Here is a 25,947-nt window from a genome sequence, read left to right as displayed (position 1 = left end):
ACTTACAGTATGTTCAGTTAACCCTTGTAGATCATGATGTTCAATCTGATGCGTTCATTGGAATCAACACTGATTTGCCTTCTACATATTCCAGCAATTTCCGTAAAACTGAAGAACGAAAACAGAAACTGGAGAATCAGCTTAATACGGTTGGTCAGAGGGTGACAGAACTGAAGGAGAAGTAAGTGTCTGATAAATCAATTCTATCATTACAAACTAATAAAGAAATATATGATTGTGGGACGGATTCGGGTTGGATCATGCTAAGCTGCTCGAAAATAGGATTTATGTCACACAGGGAAATGCATTCATTTGCTCCCCCCTTCCCCCTACCTAGTTGTAACATGATAAACGATTAGCTGAAAAGACTAGGAAATATTTCCACATTACTGTATGTATTCATTTGAATTCATTTCATGTTTTCATGTTTTTTTTTCAATCACGGACCACCTGATGCCATCCTGCGTCCGTTTTCGCAGGACCCCTTTCATTTGCACATGCGAATAGCGGGTCCTGCACTTGCACACAGTACCGATAATCAATACATCTGAATTATCCCCAATGTGCGGAAATTGTCTTGTGGAACAACTGTCCTCTCTTGTACAGGTTTCAGTCCCGGACAACTGAGGCCGCTAAACTTGAAGCTGAATTATCCAAAGCACAGGAGATTATTCAGTCTGCCGAACTACTGATAAGTCAGTTGGACGGGGAGCACAAGAGGTGGAATGCGCAGGTCTGTATCTCTGTTGCTCAAAAATATTTTATATATTTTAAAATGGCACAGGCCACTCACCTGGGTGCTAGCTCTGTTATTGATCTGTAACAAGGGGAAAGAGTTGTTCCGATCTTTCTTATTTGTATGGGGGATCTACTTTTTATGTTTTGAAAATGTTCAATTTCTGTGTACGCACAAGAGGCAGCCTGAAACATTAAACATTGCATGTGATAAGGCAGCTCAGCCTATCTAGTTGTTAGAAAGCATGGGAATGGCTGATGCGGTATAGTGTATGTGTGTAAGTCATACTGGGGCAGATGTATTAAGCCTGGTGGAAGGAGATAACGCACCAGCCAATCGGCTGTGTTTGAAATATGACAGTTGGAAGTTGATTGGCCGGTGCATTATCTCCTTTCACTTTATCTCCAGTTTATCTCTTCGCCAGGCTTAATACATCTGCCCCACTGTGTGATATCCCCTAACAAGTATTTCACCACATCTTACGTTATAAGGAGCAGTGGGGCCGATTCACACCTGTTTGTTCAGGTCTGAATTTGGGCTGGTCTCCGATGCGGATCCTTCTACACATGCGTATAGGCGATAATGTGCACACCTCCAGAGCGAACGCCTTCAACAAATATTTCATTCACCGGGCCACTCGTTGCACGAATGATAGACATGGGGGCGTTCCTGGGTGGGCACCTGGCGTTTCATGTGCGTGCTACAAAAATGGTGGACGGACCCCCAGCAAACTCAGGCATGCCCTTGCCTGCTCGGGCAGATGACATCTCGTGACGTCAGTGCCCGCCCACAACACGGACAAGAACGTTCTACTGAAAAGTAAGTCCTGGCTTACTTTCTGCAGCAACCTTGAGTGACCATGGAATGATTTTTCCACTCATAGCAAAGGGATTTGGGCAGCGAGGGGGTGGGGGCAGCATGTGTTTTCCGGGGCGGAGTTAACCTCGCTAGGCTCCAAATAAATGCAGCTTAGCAAGCGGGGCTGAATCGGGCCCAATGTCTTCTGTAATAAAACTGAACAGGAACAGACTGACATTGGTCCGAGTTGAACCGCGGAGGTCACAAGTAGTTTTGTTCTGTGTTATTCCCCAAGGTGGAGGAGATTGCAGAAGAATTAAGTACGCTGCCAAAGAGAGCCCAGCTGGCGGCTGCCTTCATCACCTACATATCAGCCGCTCCGGAGGATCAGAGAAAAGACAGCATAGATCAGTGGATGAAATCAGTAGGACTGGAAAGTAATGCTTCTGTCTGTGTATTTACAGTGCACACCTATTTCATTGATATATTAAAACAAACTTGATTTGTGCATAGAAGGCACAGGCCCGTATTCAATGTGGCCGGCGAGGGGGTTAAACAGCTGGGATCGCTAAGAACAAGCGATCCTCGCTGTTTAACCACCCTGCGCCGGCCGCTTACCCTATTCTACGTTCCGGGGGAATCCTCGCTGTCACAGGATAGTGAGGATTCCCCCAAACAGCGAGACCCGCGGCTAATACAGGGAGCCAGCTGCATCTAGCCGTGGGTCTCACTGTTTTAGCTGCCACATACGCTGATTCACCCGGCAGGGACCTTATCCACTTACTAATGGAGCTATTGTGCTAGTCCATGTTTCATTGAGGAAAGCGGTCTTTCTATTTACAGATGTGTCTTACATCTATCCTCCTTTCACGTTAAACAGATTTTATGTGACGACTTTGCAAAACCAACCAATGGGAAGCACAATCTGCTTCTGCTGGTTAAAATGATAGTCTGAGGCTGTATCTGCATATGAAATGCTATGTGACACTGTTTTCCAGGACACCACCAAAACATTCCATTTCTTAGGCAGATACAGCTGCAGTCACACACTAAGGGCAGTATTCAATGAAAAAAATTCTCTGTGCATGGCGAGAGATTTTTTCTCTCGCCATGCACTCTCCCTGTTCCGGAGCCTCCTGCTCCCACTATTCAATGTATTTAAGACTCGCCGCCACTCGCGGCGAGTCTTAACCCCTGCAGCGGACGAGCGTCCGCGGCAGGGAGCTTTCAGTGAGCCGGGGGACGGAAGCAGCCAGAGAGATTAAAGTCTCCCTGGCTGCTCCAGAGGAATGTGGAGGGGAGGAGGGCTCCCCGGGACCCAGGCAGCACAGGCTGCCCCCCCCTATAGCCAGCAGGGGACCCAGTATTCCCTGCACCCGATCATGCATATTAACGATCAGGTGCAGTGAATATATGAATATCTAATGAGCGGCTCGAGCGCTCCGGCCCCCTGCTGGCTGCACTGTGTAAAAAAAAATAATAATAATTAAAAAAAATATATATTTTTTAAATTAAATATATATTCATGTGCTATAAGCACATGAATAAAAATAACATGCCCCTTCACAGAAAAAAAAACCTGATTTTTTGACACCAAAATTAAAAAAAAAACCCTTTTAGTTTAAAAGTTCACATTCCAGCTCTCCATCAAAAGATGGAGAATTTATACACGGAGAGAGACGACGAAAATCACTTAGAAAGACGGCGAATATTTCACATTGATTAGGGTGGTTCACTTTTGGAGAGCAAAAATTCTCCATAAAACACGGAGAATTTTTCTCATTGAATACTGCCCTAAATATAGACATGCTGTATATCATTTTAATCAGCAGAAGCTGCTTTTGCGGTCACTGGAAAACTGATTCATGGACAGTGCAGTAGGGTCAGCCACATCCATAAACTAGTCTAAAGCTGACTTTAGGTCACAGGTAGATGCTAAACTCTGTGCTTTGATAGTGCGCTATTACCATCGATAAACATGTGCAAGGGTAGAACCTTAATAGCTTAAAAAAAACAATGTTTTTTATCTCTACTGCAATTAGTGTTTACGTCCATAATAAGGGATGATTAGGATTAATTGACTCTGCAGAACAAATGTAGTATACTTCATTTATTTCCGTCTCTGCCTCCAGCCCATTAGCTGGAGAAGAGAAGTAACACGTATTGACTTTCCTGTTTTCCCAGCATTTGATTTAAAGAAGTTTTTGTCTACGGAAAGCGAGCAGCTTATTTGGAAAAGTGAAGGGCTCCCCTCTGACGAGCTGTCCGTAGAGAATGCTCTGGTCATTTTGCAGGTAAGCTTAGAACTTACGCGTTTACTGTTTAATTAGTGAATCTAAAGGTGCCCATACACGCACAGATTTTCCCGGTGCGATGTGTACTATGAGGTGCGCGCTCCCGCGGCATCTCATCGCACAGTACAAAAAGTATGTGCTGCACATACTTTTCGATCGCATCGCATGCACAACGCATGCGATACGATGCTATTTTAGCACAATAAGTACCGGGTAATCGGTACGTGTATGGGCACCTTTACACTTTTAAGAGTCTTTATTTATATGCCGTGATCCCGCAACAATGCCGCCGATATTTCCCACGTCGGAAATAGCGGTGACATATTGCATACCCCCTAATACGCATATTACGCACATTGCATACCCCCTAATACGTTTCCTGTATGGACCTGGGTCGTGGTGCGGTGTAAAAGCACATCGCAATCCCGGGTCCAATTCAGCTTTGCAATGTTAAAGGGGTATAACCATCATATACATATAGGCAGGAACCAAGCCAAGTCTCTAAGTATATGATGGTTATACCCCTTTAACATTGCAAAGCTGAATTGGACCCGGGATTGCGATGTGCTTTTACACCGCACCACGACCCAGGTCCATACGGGAAACGGTCGCTAGGTTGACGTACATTAAGTCGACCACTAAAGGTCGACAGGCCTTAGGTCCACAAATGAAACAGGTCTTCATGACTAAGGTCAACAGTGTCGGAAGGTTGACACAAGCATTAGGTCAACAGTCAAAAGTTGACATGGGTTTTTCATGTTTTTTTGAGCCAACTGATGCCGACAGGCGGTATTTCATACCCTACCATCCACTGGGGTGTGGAGGGAGAATATAATAGTGTGCCGAGGGCAGCGAGCCATGCGAGGGGACGCAGTACACTGATATGGTGTCCATGTCGGCTTGCGTCAAAATTAGGGACAAAAAAAACATGAAAAACTAATTTCGACCCATTTTTGACCTTCTGACCCTGTCGGCCTAAGCCATGTGGACCTTTAGTGGTCAACCTAATGTACAGTATGTGGACCTTCATACAGTGGACCCTATGACCCATACCCATCCATGCGTCCCCAACCCTGCTAAAACCCAGGTCTGAGGTATATAAGATCGTGTGGAGAAACAATGGCAATGGGGAATGCAAGTCTATTAAGTAACGAATCACACGCAAGTATTTGATATCATTTGTTATGGATGTTTGTTTATTTTACGTTTGATGTTTTGACAATTGCACTATTTTATTTAATTTGTTTTGATTTCTTCATTGTTTTCGCTGCATTAGATCTGTTCTTTGAAAGCCTCGGTAAGATATATAAGCGGTTAGGGTGCTCTCTCCTCTCCTCTGGAAAGTCTTTGGCTTTATCATCTGTGGGACACACTATTTCCTTTACTTCCCTGTCCCGGAACCTGTTTGTAGAATTAGTGCTTATTACATATGTAAATGATTTGCACCGGTGCTTCCTTAGCCGGCTTACAGGGCTTGCGTCTGTGTGTGTGTGTGATTGCTTATTTAGGTATTTCTCGCCAGATTGCAGCGTACAGGGAAATTCCCATCGTCTTGTGAAGCCATATGCTAGAAGCCGACCAGACTGATTTCCTGCTACGCTTGATAGTTCGCTTCTCTCCAATAAGCAGGCACACACTGGAAAATTGCAAAGTTCTGGTTATACCGCTTTATCATATAGTTATACATTTTATACAGCCAAATGGTTACAGAATATTATTAAGAAATACTAAACTCCCTTTGAGTAAGCTGTCGATGTGGAGAGCTTGTGCAAATCATACGCTGTGGTGTATCCTTAATCTACTAGGGGGTCTTACTGCTACACTTAGCATATTTTACCCTTTTATATATATTTTTTACTATTTTACTTTTGTGTTCTGTAACTGTTATGATATCCTATTCATTTGTATTGGTTATTAGATTGTTGATGAACTTTATCTGTCCTTACTGGTGCGGAGAATGGGAGGGGAGTGTACTAATTGTCCTGGTGATGAACTTTATCTGTCCTCACTGGTGCTGAGAATGGGAGGGGCGTGTACTAATTGTCCTGGTGATGAACTTTATCTGTCCTCACTGGTGCTGAGAATGGGAAGGGTGTGTACTAATTGTCTTGGTGATGAACTTTATATGTCCTCACTGGTGCTGAGAATGGGAGGTGCGTGTACTAATTGTCCTGGTGATGAACTTTATATGTCCTCACTGGTGCTGAGAATGGGAGGTGCGTGTACTAATTGTCCTGGTGATGAACTTTATCTGTCCTCACTGGTGCTGAGAATGGGAGGGGCGTGTACTAATTGTCCTGGTGATGAACTTTATCTGTCCTCACTGGTGCTGAGAATGGGAGGGGAGTGTACTAATTGTCCTGGTGATGAACTTTATCTGTCCTCACTGGTGCTGAGAATGGGAGGGGCGTGTACTAATTGTCCTGGTCACCTGGTGATGAACTTTATCTGTCCTCACTGGTGCTGAGAATGGGAGGGGAGTGTACTAATTGTCCTGGTGATGAACTTTATCTGTCCTCACTGGTGCTGAGAATGGGAGGGGCGTGTACTAATTGTCCTGGTAATGAACTTTATCTGTCCTCACTGGTGCTGAGAATGGGAGGGGCGTGTACTAATTGTCCTGGTGATGAACTTTATCTGTCCTCACTGGTGCTGAGAATGGGAGGGGAGTGTACTAATTGTCCTGGTGATGAACTTTATCTGTCCTCACTGGTGCGGAGAATAGGAAGGGTGTGTACTAATTGTCCTGGTGATGAACTTTATCTGTCCTCACTGGTGCGGAGAATGGGAGGGGAGTGTACTAATTGTCCTGGTGATGAACTTTATATGTCCTCACTGGTGCTGAGAATGGGAGGTGCGTGTACTAATTGTCTTGGTGATGAACTTTATATGTCCTCACTGGTGCTGAGAATGGGAGGTGCGTGTACTAATTGTCCTGGTGATGAACTTTATATGTCCTCACTGGTGCTGAGAATGGGAGGTGCGTGTACTAATTGTCCTGGTGATGAACTTTATCTGTCCTCACTGGTGCTGAGAATGGGAGGGGCGTGTACTAATTGTCCTGGTGATGAACTTTATCTGTCCTCACTGGTGCTGAGAATGGGAGGGGAGTGTACTAATTGTCCTGGTGATGAACTTTATCTGTCCTCACTGGTGCTGAGAATGGGAGGGGCGTGTACTAATTGTCCTGGTGATGAACTTTATCTGTCCTCACTGGTGCTGAGAATGGGAGGGGAGTGTACTAATTGTCCTGGTGATGAACTTTATCTGTCCTCACTGGTGCTGAGAATGGGAGGGGCGTGTACTAATTGTCCTGGTGATGAACTTTATCTGTCCTCACTGGTGCTGAGAATGGGAGGGGCGTGTACTAATTGTCCTGGTGATGAACTTTATCTGTCCTCACTGGTGCTGAGAATGGGAGGGGAGTGTACTAATTGTCCTGGTGATGAACTTTATCTGTCCTCACTGGTGCTGAGAATGGGAGGGGAGTGTACTAATTGTCCTGGTGATGAACTTTATCTGTCTTCACTGGTGCTGAGAATGGGAGGGGAGTGTACTAATTGTCCTGGTGATGAACTTTATCTGTCCTCACTGGTGCTGAGAATGGGAGGGGAGTGTACTAATTGTCCTGGTGATGAACTTTATCTGTCCTCACTGGTGCTGAGAATGGGAGGGGCGTGTACTAATTGTCCTGGTAATGAACTTTATCTGTCCTCACTGGTGCTGAGAATGGGAGGGGCGTGTACTAATTGTCCTGGTGATGAACTTTATCTGTCCTCACTGGTGCGGAGAATGGGAGGGGAGTGTACTAATTGTCCTGGTGATGAACTTTATCTGTCCTCACTGGTGCTGAGAATGGGAGGGGAGTGTACTAATTGTCCTGGTGATGAACTTTATCTGTCCTCACTGGTGCTGAGAATGGGAGGGGCGTGTACTAATTGTCCTGGTGATGAACTTTATCTGTCCTCACTGGTGCTGAGAATGGGAGGGGCGTGTACTAATTGTCCTGGTGATGAACTTTATCTGTCCTCACTGGTGCTGAGAATGGGAGGGGAGTGTACTAATTGTCCTGGTGATGAACTTTATCTGTCCTCACTGGTGCTGAGAATGGGAGGGGAGTGTACTAATTGTCCTGGTGATGAACTTTATCTGTCTTCACTGGTGCTGAGAATGGGAGGGGAGTGTACTAATTGTCCTGGTGATGAACTTTATCTGTCCTCACTGGTGCTGAGAATGGGAGGGGAGTGTACTAATTGTCCTGGTGATGAACTTTATCTGTCCTCACTGGTGCTGAGAATGGGAGGGGCGTGTACTAATTGTCCTGGTAATGAACTTTATCTGTCCTCACTGGTGCTGAGAATGGGAGGGGCGTGTACTAATTGTCCTGGTGATGAACTTTATCTGTCCTCACTGGTGCGGAGAATGGGAGGGGAGTGTACTAATTGTCCTGGTGATGAACTTTATCTGTCCTCACTGGTGCTGAGAATGGGAAGGGTGTGTACTAATTGTCCTAGTGATGAACTTTATGTGTCCTCACTGATGCTGAGAATGGGAGGGGCGTGTACTAATTGTTCTGATGATGAACTTTATCTGTCCTCACTGGTGCTGAGAATGGGAGGGGTGTGTACTAATTGTCCAGTCTTTTTGGAGGAGCCCCAACCTCCTTCCCCTCTACACACACACTTATCACCCCCCAACCCCTTAACAACTACAGTACTCTCCCTCCCCACACCTTGATCCAGGAGGCAGGTCCCAGTGACCTCTTCAGGAAGATGGTGGCAAACCGTGCCAGAGTCATTGCTCTCTGATTGCCATCCGCCATTTTTCGTGGAGCAGGGACCCACTTCTTTTTCCACTAATTGCACCAGTTATATGTGGGTCAGCTTATTATCCCTGGACCAATGTGAAACATAACTTAATATTTAGGTGTGATATGTCCTTTGTGGGGAAGTGTTGATTGGAGGATCGTTCCCTGGCACTTTTCAGGCTTCTCCAGATTGCTATTGCCTCTATTAGCTCAGGCAGAGAGATACGGACCCCACAGAACCTAAAAGAGTCACATTGTGCTTTATGAGAGTGACTGAGCATTTATTCAATGTATGCAAGGTATCTCTATTCTTTAGTGAAGGAATAAATTATATTTTTAAGGAAAACGCATACTATTCAATGCATCTGTGGCTGACAGTAGGTTACAATATAGAACTCTTAATTAGGTATGAACAAGATATATAATGCAATTAAAGGTACACATATTCCGCAGCACTTTACCTAGTATAGTTGAACATTCAGATCAGTCCCTGCCCCAGTGGAGTTTACAATCTATATTCCTTACTACATGTACACACAGTACGCACACACATACATTCTAGGGGTCATTTGTTAGCAGCCAGTTAGCCTACCAGTATATTTTTGGATTGTGGAAACCCACGCAAGCACAGGGAGAATATACAAACTCCGCACAGTTAGGGCCATGGTAGGAATCGAACCCATGACCTCGGTTCTTTGTTAATAGAATGGAACGAAAGCGCTTTTCCAGTAATCTCCTGAAGTTGTCTTTGTAATATCACTAATGGCCACAAGATGGCAGATGTGAGTTGATGAAAGATGGCAGTCAGCTATCACAGCAGCTGGTGATTCTGTGCTCTGTGAAGTCTAACTAATATCAAATGTCTGACTGTGCTACAGCATGCAAGTCTCCGGAGAATTTTTGTGCACATAAACTGGGTGCTAGGAGTCCTCACTTGTACAGGGTACTGGCACTAGATGCAGAGGAGTAGTTTGTTAATGCTCACTCTGGCTATCTGTGATAAGTCTCTTACTTGGCTGGTGATGAGAATGTGGGGATGTCTATTACACATGGTGCCTGTCACAGTTGCACTTTGTTTTCTCCTCCCACTGGTGGCCGTGCTGGGTACTGGAGACAGAATCCGGATAGGGCTGGTATAGGAAGCAGGAATGGCTTTGGAATGTGGTGATGTACAATCTGACTCCCAGGATTCCCACCAGCAGTTGTTTGCCCCAGCTACAACATCTCTGACTTGTAGTGAGAGTTCTAAAGCCTTAGGTGAGGGAAGACAGAAGCCTTTCTGTGGGTCCAGCCACGCAGCTCCTACACACTCTGTAACCTGGATCCTCGATTTCCGTTGCATGAAGATACAGGCGTATAACCAATATAATCAGCGTCATGGATACTACCGCCATGGCGACTGAGATGGAGACACAGAATAGTATACTTGCTAATATCTGGTTATTCATCAGATCTGTAATACTGATGTCCTGTATTCCTATTTCACCTGCTCCAGCTCAGGACTGATGTCTGAGGACAGGACCTTGTTGAAGATCTCTCCTGCTCTAAGTGTTCGATTGCACGACTTTGGGTCACATTTAGGAAGTAAATCATCTCCGCTGTTACATCATTGTCCTTATCTAGGATCTCATAGGAAAATGTCTCCTAGGCATTAGTCTGCTTCTTATTATCTATGCATTGAGGGAACGTTCAGTAACTCAGTGATATCTCTTCCATCTGAGAGTGGCCTGTCCGGGACAAGTGATCCATCAGACTTGGCATCAGCTCATACTGCTGTAAATGTTGTGCCATCAGGGGGGTGCGGGTTCTGCTGTCTATCCTGATCTCCCAGGATGGTGAGGCAGGGCCGCCGACAGGGGGGTGCCAGGGTTACAACTGTCCCGGGCCCCAGCCTCTGGAGGGGCCTGGGCAGCTGCCCACAGTGGCACGGCACCACCACCCCCCCCCCCGCACCCGCACAAATGCCCCCATCCGGTGGCCAGGCTCGCACAATACACAGTGCAGCCTGCAGAGTGCTGAGCCTAGGATAAAGAGGGGCTCGGCGCTCTGCAGGCTGCACTGTGCAGTGAGTGCTCCAAGCCCGAGTCCCGGGAGAAGATGCTGCTGCTCCACCGACACCACCGCTGGTAAGTAACTGGGGGGGGCGAGGGGGGGGGGGGTGCCGCCCGGGCTGAAGGTCAGTCCCGGGCCCCAACATTACTAGTGGTGGCCCTGCTCACAGGACTCATCAGTCATCTATCATATCTTTGTATAAGAGCAGGGCCTCTTATACAAAGATATGATAGATGCCCGTATCCCACACTATCTAAGAAAGTGTCCTTTGTACCTCACACAGGGGCGTATGTATTAAAGCTTAGAGAGATAAAGTATCTGCCAATCAGCTCCTAACTGCCATGTTGCAGGCTGTGTTTGAAAATGATAGTTAGTAACTGATTGGTCCATAGTCATATCATCTTTCACATTATTTCTCTCCACAGCTTAGTATACAGTATATGCCTCCAATGGGAGGTATAGAAGTTGCAGCAACCCCTCAGATAGAGAGACTCGGTTTTCCTGCCAGTGACATTTATTTAATGCGGCCGGCGAAAGGGTTAAAAGGCGAGGATTGCCACGTCAGCACTGCTCGCAAACAGCATTGAATACACCCCATAGTACACAACAGCGAGTGCGCCCAATGTTCATTCAATGTCATTGTAGATTTCTCAGCAGGTTTTTTTTTAACAACATATATTTACATTTTTTTTCCCATTTCCCTTGTTTGTACCTCACTTACTGGGGATAAAACTATGCGTCCAGTTATATATAAGCTGCGTATATTGCTAACTTATTGTTTATTTTTGTTGTTATTACTCAGAGTCAGGTGTGTCCATTTTTAATCGATCCGTCTTCACAAGCGACAGAGTGGTTGAAAACACATTTGAAGGACGCTCGTCTGGAAGTTATTAATCAACAGGTATTTCCGGACTGTCGTTCTAGACTAACATTCGTTCTTCTGTTTCTCCGGGAGTCTGAGCACATCCACGATCTTACTGTATCTAGCCAGAAAAGTCTTCTTTTCCCCTCTGTCACAATCAAACCATAAGAATTCAGCAGCCAGATCCATTTGCCCTGTGCTTGTGTGGAGAGAGGGGGATAAGGAACAGGGCGTGGCTGTTTTTGGGTTTGTCTACAGTATAATGATATCATTTTCCTACTTGCAGCTTTCATGTTGCTTTTCAGATATGTGTCTGTTAAGTCACATTTTTATTTCATTAAAGTTTTTAAGTTAAAATAAAAAAAGTTCAGAACTATTTTTTTAAGTTTTTTTTATGCAAATAATGCATAACCTATAGGAAGTTATTTAAGCTAGAGGTTCCCAAACTCCACCATTACAGTACAGGTTGTAAGGATATCCAGGTATAAGAATAGGTGACTTTATTAGTACATACAGATTGAGCTGGCTTTATCTTTGCCCGGCGCTTGCCAGAGACTGCTCTCTGGCATGCACCGGCGATAGACACTGAGATGCACGTCCCAGTATCACGGCGGCTGGGAAGTGTCTCCCTGCCCGTCTCCATTTCAGGGAGACACTGCCCAGTTCGAGGGGGGAAGGGGGGGCGGGACGGCAAGGGGGACCGGTGGCGACAGCGGGGGAGGCAGCGGGGACCCCCGCCAAGCAACGGGTCTTGTGCGCGCGCGCCCCTGGCGGTAGCCGGAGGCTGGATGGTGGTAGAATCCCCATCCACTGCAAACATGTAGCCGGCTCCATCTGTAGGTCAACTTCATTTAACCCTCTTGGTTCAAGTATGGCTATTCTTAAAACCTGGCCTGTAATAGCAGTTTTTGGGAACCTCTGGTTTAAACCATTACCCAGCCATTAAATAAGTTGCATTCCTGCAGAAAATGTAGGATATAATACAATGAGGGCAATATACAAACCTAGTTACATTACAAATTTTATGAAAAAATTGGGAACACGGTTTTGCATGGCGAGTCTTATTGGTCGGCATCTTCTTGTGGCTCGTTCTGAGAATGATTATTATGTCATCTGCATTATTGCCAAAGTTCAATAAAATATCCTGTATATTAGGCAATGGAGGGGTGAACCCAATTGCCTGAATAATTAGGGGAAATCATAACACATATTGATGGTTCAAAATAAGCTGTCACCAAAACTAGTGGTCACATGTAGCAGCCGGTGGGATTGGTTCTTCCACTGGGTCCAGGCAGCTTCCCACAGCGGGTTTTCAATTAGTCCCAGAAAAAAAATTGGGTATGAAAAAAACATGAGCTTTTTGCAAATTTTTAAAAACTTTTCAGCCAATTTTCTTTTCCTGACCAATTCAATTACAGTACTTTTTTGGCAAAAACACAGGACTCAGGATATGTTTCCACATAAAAAACAGAACTGATGGGGCTGGTGATCAGATGGGGAAAAAAATCCCCAGTGACTACTGGTATCGGGGACAGTAAATATCCCCGAAGTGGGTCAGTTAGTCATGGTAAATTACTAGCACTGATTAAATATCCCCCAAAGTCATTGATTTCTTGACGGAGCTTCGCAGGAGGTGGTTCGTGTAACTGTCTACTTGATAGTACATACAGAGCTGGATTATGGTATATATTCAATTGATGCCGGATCCATTCCAAAATTCTTTTGACGGAACTGATCTGGCATCCATTATTCAATGCAGTGATCAAATTCGGATGTCGGATTTGGCCAGTGATTGATGCTCACCCGGCCGGTGTGGGGACCAGGTGAGCGCGGCGGCAGAAGGCAGCAGGAGCCAGGACAGGGCCGGTTGAGCTGTTCTCACCTGGTGCAGCGGGAGGGTACGGGAGAGGGCGGACAGTAGGACGGCACTGTGTAAACTGCTACTGCTTACCCAGCGCCGTCCTCCTTGCCTCAATCTGACATATTTTCATGTTGGATTGAGATTGGATTGTGTTTCCGTCAAAAGCAGGTGGATTAGCGGCTATTCCGTCAATACACTTGGTTTTCGGCAGGTCGGAACATTTCGATCTGCCGAACAAAAAACTGTTAGCATTGAATAGATCGGAACCCCTTCCGATCTATTCATGATGTCTTTTCGGCAAGACAGCAGTTTCGACATCAATTGAAGATGCTCCTAAAGCTTTCAGGGGCCCGGGGCAATTATGACTGGGGGCCCTAAAGACCAACATTTGGTATACAGGGATGGACCCTTATTCAGATGTGGTTGGAGTAGCTATTGCCACTGCTTACATAGAAGCGTCAGAATCTGACTGAAATCATTTTGGTACATCTCCTAGACATAAGAATTGTGTAGACATTCCTCGGTATGATTTTCATGCATGTCGGCAATGTCCTGTCTGCTGCCCGGTCAGTAAGCCGGAACTGGAAATGTTGTGTTTTATGTATACGCAGGATGCAAACTTCATTACGGCTGTGGAGCTAGCAGTCCGCTTCGGCAAGACACTTATTATCCAGGAGATGGATGGAGTGGAGCCAGTCCTGTATCCATTACTCAGGAAAGATCTTATTGCTCAGGGTAAGTCATCTGCAATAGGATCTAACGGCCTGGCACATCCTGTACCCCATTACTGCAGAGTGCTGTGAGTTGTAAAGTGTCACTGGGATGTTTATGATTAATGGCTACAAGGGAGTATTTAGCAACCCTACATTTATCTTTTTTGGCGCCCGAGTTATTGTGCCTGGGTGACTTTAGATTGCAGACCGCGGTAACTTATATATTTATTCAGTTGTTTGCTTTATTCAGTTATTTTCTTTTTCTTTGGCGTTTTATTGCGGGATCTGTTACCGACTAATATTACAGGCTGTCAGGCTAACTGCCTATCTTTGTGTGGTCACCAACCGCCCCACTGACTTCAGCCATTCATTAAATAAAACATTTCCGTTTTCCTCCTGTCAGGCCTTAATGACACAGAAAGTGAAGGAAGATCAAGAAATGTACTTTTCTGCCAAAGTGCTATATAGGTTCATGCAACAGTTCCCGTTAAATGTGTAGGACAAGATATACAGACTGTATTTGCTCTGAGCAGACACACAGGCCGGATGCAGGTTGGATGGTATATGCTAAGCTGCATGTATCCACTTAGTGTATGCGATCTTTAGTAATGCAGAAGCAGGAGGAAGTACATGCCACCCCCTTGCTTGCATGCTGACCCCTACCTATATGCCATTCTATACCTACACACCACCTCCTGCTCTTATACCGCCCCTTGCTTGCATGCTGCCCCCTACCTACACACCACCCCCTACCTATACACCACCTCCTACTCTTATACCGCTTCTTGCTTGCATGCTGCCCCCTACCTACACACCACCTCCTGCTCTTATACCACCCCCTGCCTACGTACCACCTCTTGCTCTTATACGACCCCCCTGCCTATACACCACCTCCTGCTCTTATACCGCCCCTTGCTTGCATGCTGCCCCCTACCTGCACACCACCCCCTACCTATACACCACCTCCTACTCTTATACCGCTTCTTGCTTGCATGCTGCCCCCTACCTACACACCACCTCCTGCTCTTATACCACCCCCTACCTACACACCACCTCCTGCTCTTATACCGCCCCTTGCTTGCATGCTGCCCCCTACCTGCACACCACCCCCTACCTATACACCACCTCCTGCTCTTATACCGCCCCTTGCTTGCATGCTGCCCCTTACCTACACACCACCTCCTGCTCTTATACCGCCCCTTGCTTGCATGCTGCCCCCTACCTGCACACCACCCTCTACCTATACACCACCTTCTGCTCTTATACCGCCCCTTTCTTGCATGCTGCCCCCTACCTACACACCACCTCCTGCTCTTATACCGCCCCTTGCTTGCATGCTGCCCCCTACCTGCACTCCATCCCCTACCTATACACCACCTGCTCTTATACCACCCCTACCTACACACCACCTCCTGCTCTTATACCACCCCCTGCCTACGTACCACCTCTTGCTCTTATACGACCCCCCTGCCTATACACCACCTCCTGCTCTTATACCGCCCCTTGCTTGCATGCTGCCCCCTACCTGCACACTGCCCCCTACCTACACACTGCCCCCTACCTACACACCACCTCCTGCTCTTATACCGCCCCTTGCTTGCATGCTGCCCCCTACCTGCACTCCATCCCCTACCTATACACCACCTCCTGCTCTTATACCACCCCCTAACTATACACCACCTCCTGCTCTTATACCACCCCCTACCTATACACCACCTCCTGCTCTTATACCACCCCCTACCTATACACCACCTCTTGCTCTTGTACCATCCTCTGCCTGCATTTGCTAAAAATGCGATCTTAGTTTTAGATGAACATCTACAACTTCCACCCCGAGTAACTATGAACTTACTCAGACTTGCAGTTGCAGTGGGCATTGAAAGACCAAGGAATATGCATTCGTGACACAGTCATCAGCGACACAAAACCTGGGAATGGGGTGAGGTACCCTATTGTCCCAAACACTGGGCGTCTCCTCCCCCATCCCTCCCCGCAAATGCCTCTACTTGTCAGGTGCAGAATGGGTCCTTCCCGTGTGCAGTTTACCGATAACCAACACTTATGATCGTATAAGCAATAGAACCTGAATCAGGAACACAGTTTTTATATTAATAATAATTATAAAATATTTTTTTTGAGTTGGGAATTAGCAAATAAAGGAAACTTCTTTAATACCCTTTGGGCCGAATTTACTAAGATGGGAGTTCTATTTCAGATAAGATGTTGCTTGGCGCAAACAATTAGATCAAGGATAGGGAACCTTCAGCCCTCCAGTTGTTGTTGAACTACACATCCCAGAATGCTTTGCTACAGTTTTAGCATGGCCAAAGAGCAAAACTGTAGCAGTGCATGCTGGGATGTGTAGTTCAGCAACAGTTGGAGGGCCAAAGGTTCCCCATCCCTGTATTAAATACTATGTATTATCTTCTAGAAGGTGCTAAATAAGTAGATTCTGAATGGTTGCCCATAGCAACATCCCCTGTGAAACAGAATGCCCATCTTTGTAAATTCCCCCCCTTTGTATAATACTCTAATACCAGATCTGCATGGGTAAACTGAGTGTCTGCTCTTGAGACCAGCACACCTGACCACATACTGTAGCACTATGTTATTACGCAAGGTTCTAGGTTTATTACTGAGAAGTGACATTTCATTGTAACATTTTGTCCTCGGTTCCCCAGGGCCACGATATGTCGTCCAAGTTGGTGAAAAAACCATAGACTACAATGAAGAGTTCCGCTTGTTTCTTGCAACACGCAACCCCAATCCATTTATACCGTCCGACGCTTCATCAATCGTTACAGAGGTCAACTTTACAACCACAAGAGCTGGGTTACGAGGACAGGTAATGATATCACTAATGGCATTCACTTGCTCTTTGCACACCACCCGTTGGCCAATCGTGGCTTGCTCGTTTTGTAGAACAGTCCCATTTGCCTACTCTGCTCCGTCCCCCAAACACTGCACAATGTAATTCATGCTGTGGCTAAAGGATGCTGCAAGCGATAACGTTTTTTCTGTATCCAAGTAGTTTGTGACCTCAACTGATTTCTCCAATTGATGAAAGACATGTAATAAACTGTTATAAATGGGCTACATGCAAAAGTAGCTATCATTTACCCTGCATGCAAAAGTTATATTTATTAGCACCCCTTGCATTGGACCATTCCAAGTGCAAATTTACTGCTTTTTTTTTTTTACTTGGCCTCCGATTTAGGCCCTGCCAGAGGCGGCACCAGAGGGGGTCTACAGCACAGTCCAAAACTCTAACAGGGTAGCCACACCAACTCCCAATGGTTCCAGCTGGAATGGCAGATACCTCCCCTATTTGAATTTGGAAACCCCCCCCCCCCCTGGACCCAACCCTGTTCTCTACCTATAGAGACCAGGCCAATCTGCTGTAATGTGCACTTGGGCATCCATGGCCTTTGGGAATAGAGTGCTCATGACCTTATGTACTGTATTGGAATAAGACGTACTATACGGGACTATTGGAATTATATGGTACGGCGCGTGAGTGTCAACAACATTGGATGCGCTAACACTGGGAAATCTGATTGCCTTTAGCTGCTTGCTCTGACCATTCAGCATGAGAAACCAGACCTGGAAGAACAGAAGACAAAACTGCTACAACAGGAGGAAGATAAGAAAATCCAGCTGGCTACGCTTGAGGAATCGCTCCTGGAGGTACAATATGTCGATGCGCCTCAATTTACATTAAATGTTCACTTCACATGCGATTTGTGGCCTGACTTCGATCCAAGCGTTGCCTCATATCGTTCTCACGTAAGGTGTTTCTTTATCTGTAAATGTGGCTATGAAAATGTTGCCATTAAAATTCACATCCCAGAACCGCGGCCGGCTGAACGGCGTCGTCTTCTTAGGAACAGATCACAAAGCGCAGCGCTAGTATTTTTTATAGAGGTTATTAAGCCACATTTACAACCTCATACAAATAAACTTTAATCGCCGCTAGTATATTGTGTGCCCTTTTACCGAAATAGTAAGAGACTATGGGCTGATTTTATTTATCTTATTTATCAATTGTCATCATTTATTTGCCTTGTTAACGCGAGGTTAGATTTCCCAATGTAGCGTTTCATCTCCCAAACGGATGGACGCTTTACAGCGACTGCACCGTATATAGGAAATGTCTGCCAGATTTTATGTTTTCTTCAGTTCAATCAGTTTTGCCAAGTTTGTGGGAGAAAGTTCAAAGTTTATTCGTTTTCACAGAGGACGTGCACATTCCTGCTGACGAAATGCGTAGTCTGGTATTGGACGGAGAAAAAGATTCTCACTGATTATAGTCATTTATTTATTAACAGTTTCTTCTATAGCGCACACATATTCCATAGCGTTTACAGAGAATATTCGAACATTCACATCAGGGGTGTGGATCATTTGGTCTACTACAACTAGGTCGACATGGGTCTAGGTCGACGGGATCATTAGGTCGTTACAAGCATAAGTTTGACATGGGCAAGGTCAATAGTTGAAAGGTCGTCTCGGTATTTTGACCCGAATGTTGACATGGACACAGTTTGAAGTGCACCGCATCTCCTCGCATTGCTTCGGGCACGGTGCCTCACTACACTCGGCACACTGTTGTATTCTCCCACCATGCCCTAGTGGATGGTAGGGCATGAAATATCGCCTGTCGGCTCAAAAAACAGTGAAAAACCCCATGTTGACCTTTTGAATGTCGATCTTTCCCATGTCGACCTAATACTTGTGTCGACCTAATGACATGTCGACCTAATGACATGTCAACCTTGCTGCATGTCGACGTAGTGATGTCGACCCAATGCTTGACAACCTAGTTGTTGTAGACCGTATGACCACATCATTTCCTGCCCCAGTGGAGCTTACAATCTATATACACACAGAGGAACCCGGAGGAAACTCACACAAACACAATGAGAATATACACAGGACATTTAGGGATAAATGGGTTCTACAAGTTCCCCATGTCTAGCACATGCTACAGCCCATTGAACAGCTGTGATCCCCACGCATTGCTCTTGGAATTCTCTGGGGGAAAGTTAGTAAGATGCGAGTTCTATTTCACATCGGATGTGGAGGGGGGGGGGGGTATTCAATCTTGGGTCATGGCTGTTGAGTTGGCCCGACAGCTGTGACCCTGTCCTGTTCTCGGTCTGCTCGACCAAGAAAAAGCAGGTGGTATTCAATGTTCCGCCTGCAGCAGGATGAGAAGTGGGCGTGGCCAGGAAGAGGCGAGCTGCAGCTGGGATCTCGTCTCGGCAGAACTGCTTGTGAAGTCGGGCTTGTTCTGCCGAGATTCCTTGTTTGATACTGTAGGGGAAGACAGCATTAAATAGGGCCCTGCAGCCATCTCCTCCATCGGGTGATGGCTGCGGGAGATTGAATACCCCCCTATATAGCTCTCCCATACCAGTAATCACTGTACAAACATGTACCTTAGGCCATGGTTATAAACACTGGTTACTTGTTCATGTCCAAATGATTTTATTAATGTAAATATTATGCTCACCTGCCTCGTTTAGGTTCAGTCATATGGTACTGAACAGTGTCTTGCCTCTGTTCATCCATGCTACATCTGGTCGGTAGTGGTCTGGTGGCTGTGGCAGGGTCACAGACGGGAGTGGGTGGGTTAAAGTAAGGGTAGTGAGGGCAGAGCAAAACATGCAGCGGTGTCAAATACACATGGGTGTGCGGCTCAGAGGCACAGTTGTAGAGGGGTTGGAGCAGAGGAACACATGGGAGAGGTGGTCATAGGAATATATGGAGAAGGTGGTGTCAGAGGCACACACGGTGTGGTTGGTCCAAAGCAGATTTGACGGTGGATGAGAGCAGAGTCCAGTGATGGGGTAAGAGAGACAATGCCCATGTACAAGCTTCTTGTAATGACCGCAGTGCACAGTCTACTGCAAATCTCCAGGAAAATGGTGCCCGCGCCTTGGCCTTTATTCAGATCTGATCGCAGTACAAACTTCTTCTCAAAATGGGCAAAACCATTGCATGTAACATAGATGTAACATGTATGGAGAGAGTTCAATTTGGGTGGCGTGTGTTGAAATTGAAATCTAAATTGCAGTGTAAAAATAATGCGCACAGTATTTACCCTGCACAGAAGCAAAATAACTTGCACAAATGTAACTCTCTCTAAACATGTTACATCTGCCCCACCTGCAGTGCACATGGTTTTGCCCATTTTGAGAACACATTTGTACTGCGATCAGATCTGAATAAAGGCCTTTATCTCTGAGGACAGATCTATTGCTTATGAATGAATCACCAGGAAAATGGCCATCGCACCATTATTCCAGTGATGTATGTCCCCACCAGCTGCAGTCCCAGGGCTCTAGAGGGGTAAGCATGATATGGGAGCAAAGTGTACGACATGGCCCCCCCTGAAGCCAGAAGCCCATGTGCATTGCACACTCTGCATTCATTATAGATATGCCAATGGTAAAGGCACAGTTTGAGAGACAGGTTAAAGCATAGGTCCTCAAACTGCGGCCCTCCAGATGTTGTGAAACTACAATTCCTAGCATGCCTTGCCACCGTTTTAACACTCCCTTATAGGGAAACTGTGGCAAGGCATGCTGGGATTTGTAGTTTCACCACATCTGGAGGGCCGCAGTTTGAGGACCCATGGGTTAAAGGGAACACTTAGGATAATATAAGCTAAAGATATTAAAGCCAAGTAGGGGAAGGAGAGAGAGGGGAAAGAAAAAAAGAAGAGAAAAGGGTATGTAAACAAAGAGAGATGACGAAGGTAAACAAGGCTATATACTGGACTGGTGTTTTATTATATATGCAATGTGTTATGTATTTGTCTATGTATGTACGATATGTTTTATATGGAAAATGATATAAAGAGTATTGAATAAAGGGAAAACTTAGGTAGGGATGGGGGCAGAGCCACACTTTGGGAGAGAGGGAGAGTGTAAGAGGAACATATGGAGTGGCTGGTCAATGGCACAGTTGGAGATGGAAGGGGAGCAGAGGCACAATGTGGGCGAGGAGCAGAGACAGAGTTAGGTGGGGAATGGGGCAGGGGCACACATGTAACTTCTTCATGCCACTATTACCGTGGCAGTATGGTAGGCTGAGCTACATAAATGGAAGCAGGGAGAGGAGGAGAATAAGAGAAGAGTTCACTGAATCCTCCACCTTCCTGCTGTGCGGGTGGCACTTGGGGGTTCAACTCCTGTACCCCCATCTACAGCACATCTGCTCCACCAGGCCTGGTACATTAGTACCATCAGTATCTCCCTGAAAGCAGCTCCTGATATGTTCAGCCAAATCTGATATGAGATGATAATGATCTTCTGGCATGGAAGGGTGTGTGTGTGTGTGTATGTGTATGTATGTATGTATGTGTGTGTGGGCTGGTCTTGGTCATTGCGTGGGAGAATGAAGACGGTTTCCTAAGGTATACTGAAAATATTAAATAAATCCTTTTATCTTCTATGCATTTTAGTTTATTGTGGTCTCTGAAGTATTTGTGGCATCTGGATAGAATGGAGACCACATCATGGCTCGTACAGAAGACTCATTTAGCTCATAATAAATGAATAGAAGTCTGTGTTGTAAAACCCTGATCTCTGTTGTGTGTTTGTCTTATCACCAGACACTGGCCACATCGCATGGAAACATACTCGACAACAAGGAACTGATTAACTCGTTGAATCAGACCAAAGCAAGCAGTGCGCTGATACAGGAATCACTGAGCGAGTCCCACCGGCTGCAGATCTCACTGGACCAGGTAACCCTCTTATAGCTGCACACTCTGAGCTCTGTCATTAGATGTAGCTACAGTATGTCCAGAAGGCTTAAGGCCCTATCCGCTGCTCAGATTTGGCCTGTATTCGTCACATTCAGATGGATCTGACATACCGGCCTGATGAAAAAAGGTCAAATCTGTGCTCCCTCAGATCAGATGGACGGCTGAGTCTAGGATCCATCATGTGAAAAAAAGTCTTGGTGCTGCACCAAAGTTCCATCTGATCCAGGGTTACCTACCCTCCCGGAATGACCGGGAGGTTCCCTAAAATTGGCTCCCCCTCCCGGCCCCTCTGAAAGGTGGGCAACCCTCATGGATACTGGGGCTCCTTTCCCCCTGTGCATCTCTACGCAGCAGCATTAATTTTCAACGATTTGCGACTTTTTCAGGATTTGCAGTACTGGGGGGGGGGGGGGGGGACCCTGATCTGATCTGATCTGATCTGATCTGATCTGAAGCTGTCAGGAGTTAACCAGATGTATCTCAAGTTAATAGAGTGAAAAATTAGCCCAGGGTCCGATCAGATATCTGGGAGAGTTCAAGGGAGATTTTTAGCTTGAGGTATGTCTGCGTAGTGGAAGCTGGGATTATGTTTGTTTCTACTTATCTAAGTACAGTATATGCATTACTTGTTTTCTCTTCAATTTACATACAGGATGAGCATTCTGTTAGCCTTGTTTTTCATCTTATAAGTTTACCATAAGAAATGTCCTTGCTGTTCGGACATTTGTCCATTAGATGGCAGTAGAACTACAACATGTGATCCTTGGGTTTTTTTTTTAATGTCTTTCCCTATCCACAGGAGCGGAATGCCTATCTCCCCCTTGCAGAAAGTGCCAGCAAGATGTACTTCATTATCTGTGACTTATCCAAAATTAATAACATGTACCGCTTTAGTTTGGCTGCTTTCCTTAGACTCTTCCAACGGACTTTACTTAGCAAACAGGTAGGTTTCTGTGCTTGCTGAGTGGAACAACCAGTAACCTTATATAAAGGAGCCTGATTGCTCTATGGTGAATATCGCTATAATCTTCTATGCGTCAGTGTGTATTATGATGCTAGGTATTATTAGTTGTGGTCATTCATTTGTAGTATAGATTGGTTAGTATACTCTCCCTGGCATTTTAGTGATCTGTGCATGGAGGTTACTATACCTTGTGCCAAAGGCAATATTCCAGCAATCCCCAACACCCGTATTCCTTGTGCTGGGACATACTGTAACTGCTAATGCAAAGCACATACATCCTATTATTCTCACACACAGCCACTAGTGGATTTTTTAGAGGGGGCTTTCCAAAATATCCCACTGGGGTAAGTACGGGAGTCTGGGGAGTGGTAATAGCCCCAAAAATTGGTGTTTTTATACACTGGATATTGTATGGAATACAGTATTGATATTTAACAGTACAGATGGTCTATAGTATAAGCTGTTTCAAACATTTAAATAAGATAAGTGGTCCGGAAAAGGTTAAACATATAATAAATAAATACACAAACATAATAAAACCAGTACTGCACTTTCTCAGCCGACAATCTCCCACTTCATGGTAAGGCTCCTGTCTCTCCCCCTGCTCTCTGGTCCATTGCGATGTACTCTGAGGGCTCAGATCCACACATACAGTAAATGTGGTAGAAGAAGCTGGTACACTGGGCATGTGCAGCAGCTCTGCTCTGTCCCTAACACTGCATGATGTGGTGGCAGCTAATTTGATCTAGGCTGTGCCAAGTAGGGATTGTAAAGTTTCCCTTATCTCCCCTATTTACGCTTGTGTTTAGGATCCCAATCCACCTACCCCCTATTTATTTGCACCTTTTTTTTTTTCTACTTGCTCTACCTTTATATTGACTTGTATATTAGACATATTGTGGGTAGAGCTTGTGAATTGCGGGTAATGGATTCATGAGAACGAAATGTAATTAACTGCATGTTTTAATGTTTAGCTTTATTGGCCGATTTGGCAACTGCTATGCCAATTGGCTGCTTCTGCAATCTTTACACAAGTGTTATTAATGTTTTCTTGAACTACCACAAAGCGCATGTATGTGTGAGCTCTGGTGTAATGGTAGATTGCGGTGGGCTCACAGCCTGCGCGTAGCCAGCTCTAGAACTGAAGCAGGAGAGATAAGAATGCAGCTGCTGTGGTTACTGTTAAGCAGAGACTATACCAAGACAAGGGTTCTAAATGATTATTTATAAGTTACACCAGGCAAGCTACTGTTGCTGTGTTTCTACCAATGGAACCTGTCTTCATTTAATTGAAATGATCAAAAAATAACCTTGTAATTGTAATGTGCAAGCTTGTCCAGTTACATCAAAGTGGATGAGGATTTGTCTACTTCAGATGGAACCGGCTTTAACTTTGCAGGGTATAGTAAAAGGGGAGTTGTTGGAAACCTGTGCTCTGTGGCAATCTGTCTAAGTGCACAAATAGTATCTGGCAAGTGTGTAGACAGTTAAAAGGATCATGTAACAGAATGTTGTGAAAGAATAGGCAATTTATTAAAGAGTAGCACAAAATACAGTTAATATCCTGCGGTCTAGCAGTAAAACGGTATGAAGGCAAAAACGTGAGGTGGTGAGGGAATAAGGGAGAAAAAGGGAAAAAATGGGGGAAAGCAAAAGTAACACCGCTGCACCTGAAAAGGTGTCTCCGGTCTGTACAGTCTCTCTCAGGGTTTGCAAAGCTGGGGGGAAAGCGAGATGAGTGTGGTATATCTCAGGTTTCCAAAGTCTTATTAGCAGTTATGTTGCCTGTGTGGTAAAGGGTGAAAGTCCGGGGGGGGGGGGGGGGTTCCGGGGGATAAGTTACAAAGGATGAGTGCCGATGGTGCCTCAGTGTCACCAGGGGCTGGCGTCCCTGCACCGCTTGTGGTGCACTAGCACATAACTCTAACCTTAGCTTTCTCTCCGACCGTCCCTCGTTTTATCACTTGGTGTGCGTCTCCAGGTCCCTGCAGGACGCTGTATGTTCTTCACACCGCTTCTACACTGACAGCCGCTGCTTCCGGTTTCCGTTTCACAGTATCAGCCGGGAGCGCGGTGTCAGTGGAGCGTTGTGCGCTCGACTCCATATGGCGGGGCAGGAGACTTGTTGTGCAGTGGTGGCTCCAACGCGTATCAACCTGTATCAGGTCTTCTTCAGGGAGGGAGACTTACTCCCTGAAGAAGCCTGATACAGGTCGATACGCGTTGGAGCCACCACTGCACAACAAGTCTCCTCCCCCGCCATAGGGAGTCGAGCGCACAACGCTCCACTGACACCGCGCTCCCGGCTGATACTGTGAAACGGAAACCGGAAACAGCGTCTGTCAGTGTAGAAGCGGTGTGAAGAACATACAGCGTCCTGCAGGGACCTGCAGACGCACACCAAGTGATACAACGAGGTGCCTGGTGACACTGAGGCACCATCGGCACTCCTCCTTTGTGACTTATCCCCCGGAACACCCCCCCGGACTTTCACCCTTTACCACACATGCAACATAACTGCTAATAAAACTTTGGAAACCTGAGATATACCACACTCATCTCGCTTTCCCCCCAGCTTTGCGAACCCTGAGAGAGACTGTACAGACCGCAGACACCTTTTCAGGTGCAGCGGTGTTACTTTTGCTTTCCCCCATTTTTTCCCTATTTCTCCCCTATTCCCCCACCACCTCACGTTTTTCCCTTTATACCGTTTTACTGCTAGACCGCAGGATATTAACTGTATTTTGTGCTACTCTTTAATAAATTGCCTATTCTTTCACAACATTCTGTTACATGATCCTTTTTCAACTGTCTACACACTTGCCAGATACTATTTGTGCACTTAGACAGATTGCCACAGAGCACAGGTTTCCAACAACTCCCATTTTACTATACCTTATCTTAAGAGGGCGGCCCCCCTCTTTTTGGAAACCCACAGCCAATCCCATAACACCCCAGAGAGCGCCAAACCCCCCCCCCCCCAATTTCTCTTAACTTTGCAGGGGCTGGCGGTTCTATCGCCAGCCCCCGCCAGCGGCCGGCTCCCGCCAGGGGCGCACGCCTGCCCCGTGGCAACGGACCTT

The 25,947-nt window shown here is 46.0% G+C and overlaps 1 protein-coding gene across 3 annotated transcripts in view; it reads left to right on the top strand.

The window, feature by feature from the left end:
• Positions 1 to 25,947, top strand: part of DYNC2H1 (dynein cytoplasmic 2 heavy chain 1) — a 324,861-nt gene that overhangs the window by 118,534 nt on the left and 180,380 nt on the right. For 2 of the 3 annotated variants that reach the window (XM_083170072.1, XM_083170070.1), the window contains exons 60-70: positions 95 to 181; positions 607 to 733; positions 1,830 to 1,971; positions 3,719 to 3,828; positions 5,105 to 5,125; positions 11,490 to 11,588; positions 14,022 to 14,145; positions 16,805 to 16,968; positions 17,691 to 17,810; positions 21,745 to 21,879; positions 22,700 to 22,843. In XM_083170072.1, coding sequence (XP_083026198.1) covers positions 95 to 181; positions 607 to 733; positions 1,830 to 1,971; positions 3,719 to 3,828; positions 5,105 to 5,125; positions 11,490 to 11,588; positions 14,022 to 14,145; positions 16,805 to 16,968; positions 17,691 to 17,810; positions 21,745 to 21,879; positions 22,700 to 22,843 — 1,273 coding nt within the window. The remainder of the gene's footprint in view (positions 1 to 94; positions 182 to 606; positions 734 to 1,829; positions 1,972 to 3,718; positions 3,829 to 5,104; positions 5,126 to 11,489; positions 11,589 to 14,021; positions 14,146 to 16,804; positions 16,969 to 17,690; positions 17,811 to 21,744; positions 21,880 to 22,699; positions 22,844 to 25,947) is intronic. The other variant, XM_083170071.1, reaches the window with a different exon arrangement.

Source organism: Crinia signifera, chromosome 2 (genome assembly GCF_055691185.1).
Source record: "Crinia signifera chromosome 2, ASM5569118v1, whole genome shotgun sequence".
Classification (NCBI taxonomy): Eukaryota; Metazoa; Chordata; class Amphibia; order Anura; family Myobatrachidae; genus Crinia; species Crinia signifera.
The sequence above is the reverse complement of the archived record's forward strand: the minus strand, read 5'-3'. Positions and strand labels throughout refer to the sequence as shown.